At 36.2% G+C, this 5,824-nt stretch overlaps 1 protein-coding gene across 1 annotated transcript; it reads left to right on the forward strand.

Annotated features, from left to right (window-relative positions):
* Nucleotides 1-2,252: 2,252 nt before the first annotated feature.
* LOC306754473 (protein FAM107B) lies at nt 2,253-5,074 on the forward strand (the record flags this gene model as incomplete). Its single annotated transcript, XM_079238492.1, has 5 exons — nt 2,253-2,276; nt 3,925-3,952; nt 4,317-4,467; nt 4,579-4,723; nt 4,970-5,074. 5 exons carry the CDS (start codon nt 2,253-2,255, stop codon nt 5,072-5,074), a joined length of 453 nt encoding a protein of 150 aa, XP_079094618.1.
* Nucleotides 5,075-5,824: the final 750 nt, after the last annotated feature.

Consider the following 5,824-nt stretch of genomic DNA (forward strand, 5'->3'; position numbering starts at 1 on the left):
AACACTAAATGGAGGGTAAAGACAAGAAAGGCGCCTCGTGACCACAACTTGTGGCCATCCTCACTGCTGTAAACAAGTCCTGTTCCAGGGCTCCGGTGTGCTTCTCGGCTGCGGTAAGATCAGAATCGCCTCTTTACTCACTGTCCACAGTGAAGCTTTAGGCGAACCATAAAGCTCACCCAGAACTAGTATATCTGATCAATTCATCACTTCTGACCACAGCACGAAGCGTGGAGGCCCTGGAGTAGTCGCTGGCTGCTCATCGCCACGCAGGCTCGAGAGCGCTTTTCCTATCATCTCTGATCGGAGAAGAGCCAAACTCCGACCAGATCAAATAAGATCACTGTGTAGGTTTTTAAAGATCAAATAAAGACACATTCAGACACGCAAACACACTTCATTCAAACACACGAGAAATCCAACAAACAACCAAACACACACAGACACGCGCCATTCACACTGTAAGAGAGGGACTACTTTCTACATCCGGTTTAAAGGTAAAAGCCGCGTGGAATCATGGGACATTGATAGTGGAAAAACAGTAGAACGTCAACCTCATGTGGTTATTTAAGGAATAACTACAGCTATTTTTTTATTATTATATTTTACCAGTTAAATACATGTTTATTCTTTTTTATTTTTTTGTAAATTAAATCAAGTACACAGTGTACTAGATACAAATATCTGAAGCCCAACTCACTACAACACAGAATTTAAATCCATCTGCTTACTATTAAAATCTGTTTGTCTGTTTGCCTTTGCTGTTTATGTAGAATTTGACAAAGAAGAGGCTCCGGCATGTCCAAACCAAGAGACACTCACTTTTTGCAGACACGTATTTTTTTAACATAATGAGGGAATGAGTAACAACAAAAATTATGAATATACATTAATATACATATACATATTATATATATATATATATATATATATATATATATATATATATATATATATATATATATATATATATATATATATATATTAGTAGTAGTAGTAGTAGTGGTAGTATTTTTTTTTTTTTTTTAAATTTTATTATTTGCGGGTAAAGTTTAATTTTTCTTTTGCTTTTCGGACTCACAATGGCTCCAGCACAACATTGTGATTAGCAAAAACTATCAGGAAACTAAAATTGAAATTACATTTAAAAACAAAAAAAATTTAAAAATTTTATTTATGCAAACCAAATAAATCTACATATTTAACAATGAAAAAGGTTTAGATTAGATAGACATTTTTTTTTTTAAATGACAGTACTTTTTTAAAACTAAAACTGCAGTATTATAATAGCCAATGCAAAGACACTTGGATATGTAGATTTATAAACTACCTGATTTTCCATCAGAATAAAATTAGATTAGAGAATAATTAAACAGAACAAAATCAGATGTACAAAATAAAAACAGTTCAAAATTGTATTTTAATCTGCTCCTTTTTATTTCTGTTTATTTATTTATTTAGTTAGTTGGTTGGTTAGTTTTTTAAAGGGAAACTTGGTTAGTAAGGGGGTCAATTAGCCTTTGTTTTGAAAATGACATTTATTGTTTGTTGTTTTAACTTATCAATATTGTCGTCCTTGATTAACAAAGAAATATATCAGTGAGACACATTTTATACATTGAACAACCCAATGTGCTGTACACAAATAAAATAAACAGAGGAGGATACATCCCATGTTTTACACATGGAACAGACAGATCCCAGGCAGACGTCACACAGAAATGCAACTCATGGTATGTCATTTGAAGCTGCAGCTGGTGTTTTTCAGATACCACAGAAAACAAGCTCATCTATTGCAGAGTGTGCTTTAAGAAGCTTCCTCTGGACCACTGCTATGTGTTTACAGATTGATTTTCATCTTTGTTTTAAAAATTCCAGTAAACACAAAATGATATGCGTCAGGTAACCATGTGGATTTGTTTAGAGAGGAGTCAACTGGTAACTGTGCCGTGCTGTGTTGGTTTTAAGCTGCATCTATGTCAGCGGTAATTAACTAATCTAGCATCCAGTGCCTTGTGGGGGATTGTGAGGTAATCTTGAATGGCGTAACAAGATTTAAGAGTCTACTACCACTACTGGCTGCTGCTTGGTGGCATATTGAGTCTGTGGATCCTTTGTCAACAATATGTTGGCCTTGGATGGATCAAAGGAACAGAAAACAGAGCCTGAGCGAGGACAAGCAATTCCTTTAACAATGGATTAAAACAAGAACATTGTTAGTGGACTAAACAGTGGACCTCCACCATCCTGCCATGGAGGGGTCAGCTGTAAAAAAAGTGAGTTATTACAGGTTTTTTCTTTAGACTGTTTCTGCTGGCTGGTGAGAAAAAGGACCGGGTCTGATGGTTACTTGTCAAATGTTTCCTTGACGTTAGTTGTCCCTGGGTTGTTTTTTTTTTTAAATCTCTTTATGGACACTTCATGTCCAAACATCTCTTACACAATATCCTTGCTGGGAATGTCTTGTAGATAAGATTATTATTGCTGTCCAGCAAGTTTCTTATTTCATGTCTATGAAATCACTTTAATTAGCGCTGCTCATATTTTTCAACATTTTGGTTCACGCTTAACATTTAGAAATAAGCACATCATTTAAATATTCTTGTTTTTTCAATTACTTATACTACTGATGGAGCCTCATGTTGAGTGTTGATAACACTATTGTAATGTGAAAATGTTCCACCAACAGTGGTTGTTTGGCTCTAACATAGTGGAAATACTTACATAATAAGGTAATCTGATGGGTGGGGTAATTGCTCACCAAGATGAACAGCCTAAAAAAGACAGAGAATGTTAAGCTCTCTTTGGCAAAAGAAAGTAAGAAATGTTTTCATCTAGAAAAAACAACATGGCAAAAAAAAAAGAAAATTTTCTTCAGGTGCATCAGACATTCATGTGAAACGTTTATACCAATCAGTCAAATATCATGCTGAGCTGTGTCACAGTGTTTGCCACTAAGATTCATTGTAGCTACGCATGCAGGATAGAGAAGTTATTAAATCAGATGGCATTATTTTGCTCTTCTCCATATGAGTCCTGCAGGTCTTGACTGGAACAATGGTTTCCATCAGATAAGACATATTACAGGTTATCTCCTAGCTCGACGTCCCTGCAGGGGCCCGGGAGGGGTAGGATGTAGAAGCTTACTGTGTGTACGTGACAGCAACAGTAAAAGGCACAAGCCCCAGAGACAAAGCCTTAACATCAAAATGATCAGCCACAAAAAAGTTTTTGACGGAAACTTGGTGATATCAGCAGCCCCGACTCAGGTTTTTCTGAGACCAGTGACAGCATGTGCCATCTGCTTCCTGCTTAATGCAGCTCTTTTCTTTGGGTTATCTGGTTTCAGAGGGTGTGTATGTGTTTATGTCTGACTGTGTTACAAAGAGATTCATTCCATGTTTTTACACTTGAGGTGGAGTGAAATTCTGAAATGTTAGGTATATATCTCTATACATATATATATCTACATATATCTACATATATATATATATATATATATATATATATATATATATATATATATATATATATATATATATATATATATATATATATATATATATATATATTTTTTTTTTTTTTTTTTTTTTTAATCTCATGTAGACTTCCATTCACACTGTGCCAAAGACCATCACAGCCAGGCCAAACCTCATGGGTCTCTGACAGTCTGACAGCACTGTTATGTCACTCTTGTAAACACTTCCTCTGCTTAAGTAGCACGACAGGCGCTGTCACTTCTAACCTTCATCTAATTAAAGGCTCTCTCTGAGAGGAAACAAGGAAAGTTAAAAACAAAGACGTTCTGATGAACCAGGTTAGGTTTATTCGTGATAATGTGTTTGGCTGAATTACTGGCTGTGAAATCATTTACTTGCGAAATAACTTGTTAACATTTTCTTTCTCCTTTATCAATTTTCACAGAAACCTGGATATGGGCATCACAAAAAAGGTATCATAAACCACAGAAAGCAAAGATGAATAAAAACAAGCACACAGCTGACAATAAACTGGATTTTTTTTACTGATTGAATCACTGAAATGTTAATATTTGATTGTGGTAACTAGTTGTGCAATCAAGTAAAAACTCACCGAACACTAGTTTGATTGATCTATCAATCACATATGTGATTAGTGTTATCATGGCATTAGTTTGATATAATAAGCTTGGTCATTTATCACTACAATAAAACAAACTTGTACTTATCAAACATAATGAAAAACATAGAAGCATTTAATGATAACTTGCCACATTGTAGGAGTTTTCTTTTCATATCAGATTTGTGAAGTCAGACTCAAGCTTTAGCTTTTTCTAGAGTCCCCTGTTGGCACTCTGCTTCTGTCTCATACCTCAGCAGCAGACTCCGGCAGTGCTGAAGGTGTTCAACCCAGAAAACTCAATGGTTCCTCAGGAGAAACACCAAGTTACCAGAATCTGCACCGGGAGCTGCTGCTCAGTCACAAACGGTACAGGATGTCAAGCGCTGAGAAGCCCTTTGGGTTGTCAACACCTGAAACTATGTGAGTCTGATGATTTGTGACTGACTGTATTGCCAAACTGTGGCTTTGACTGTACAGCGGCCTCCTGCTGGAGGAGAAACCAGAGCTGAAGCGAGTGCTAGAGCAGCGCAGACTGGAGTTGCACAAGGAGGAGGAGATGGCACAACGACGGCCCTCAGATCTGGAGACGGAGCTCCGCAAGAGGCAGCAGAAACTACAAGAGGTATGGGCACAAAAGACGACTGAGAGACATTTCACACAATGGTTAAATATTAAGAAGTCCAAACTTGTAAAGTCTCAACCAATTATGGAAATGTTATTTCTATGTTGACAGAAGAACGTTTCTAAGGTTTTGATCTATTTTAGTTCTCCATGAAGACAAACAGTTTTCTTGTTGATGCATATAGAAATGTTGTCTTTGTACTCCTTGTATGTACGCTGGTACCCTGATGCACCCTTTGTTTTTCAGTATGAGCAGGAAGAGATAAGACAGCGAGAGAACCAGCAGAAGATCCCAGAATTTGTCCGAGTCAGGGACAACCTGAGGCGCACTCAGACATTTGATCAGCCCTGAAAGTATCCCATCAGCCAGTGCAGCCTCTCACCATAGTGGCCCTAATTTTTCATGCTCAGTGCCTGAGCATCCCACAGACACCTGGATATATCTCCCTTCCTGATGCATTTAACTCCCATTTTCAAGTTCTGCAAAAAACCATGCATGCAGACTAAGACCTTGTCCATATTTATCAAACATCCTTTCTTTTTTTTTTTTGTAATTCACATTTTATTGAACTTTTATCTTTTCAAAACAATAACAATAATAAAAAATATATAAAATAAAAATAATAATAAAATAAAAATGGAAAAAAAAAGAAAGAAAAAAAAAAAAAAAAGAAAGGCAGGTCTTTCAGCAGGCAAATTCAATCAGAAATTGTTTAAAGCAAAATTGAGAGGGTCCAACAGTCTGATTTGGATGGTGGGTGTTCAGCATACATAACATTCTTTATAAGTTCACATTAACCCAATTTTACTTTTCAATTTCTTGCGCACACAAAATCTATAAAACTCTCCCATTGTTCATTAATAGCTACATTTCCACCATTCAGTCTCAGTAACATTTTTTCATATGCAGCCATTTTTATAATTTCAACTTTCCATGTTTCTATATTTGGAGTTTGGGGTTCCTTCCAACACCTCAGAATCAGACGAGCACAAGTCAATAAAGCAGATTTTAAAATACGAATTTTTAATTTATTTACATTTGGTACTTCTCTTCTGTCTCCGAGGAGACAGAGCCTTGGTGAGATTGGAAGTATACATTCTA

Source organism: Telmatherina bonti (assembly GCF_933228915.1).
Source record: "Telmatherina bonti genome assembly, chromosome: 4".
In the NCBI taxonomy this organism is placed as follows: domain Eukaryota; kingdom Metazoa; phylum Chordata; class Actinopteri; order Atheriniformes; family Telmatherinidae; genus Telmatherina; species Telmatherina bonti.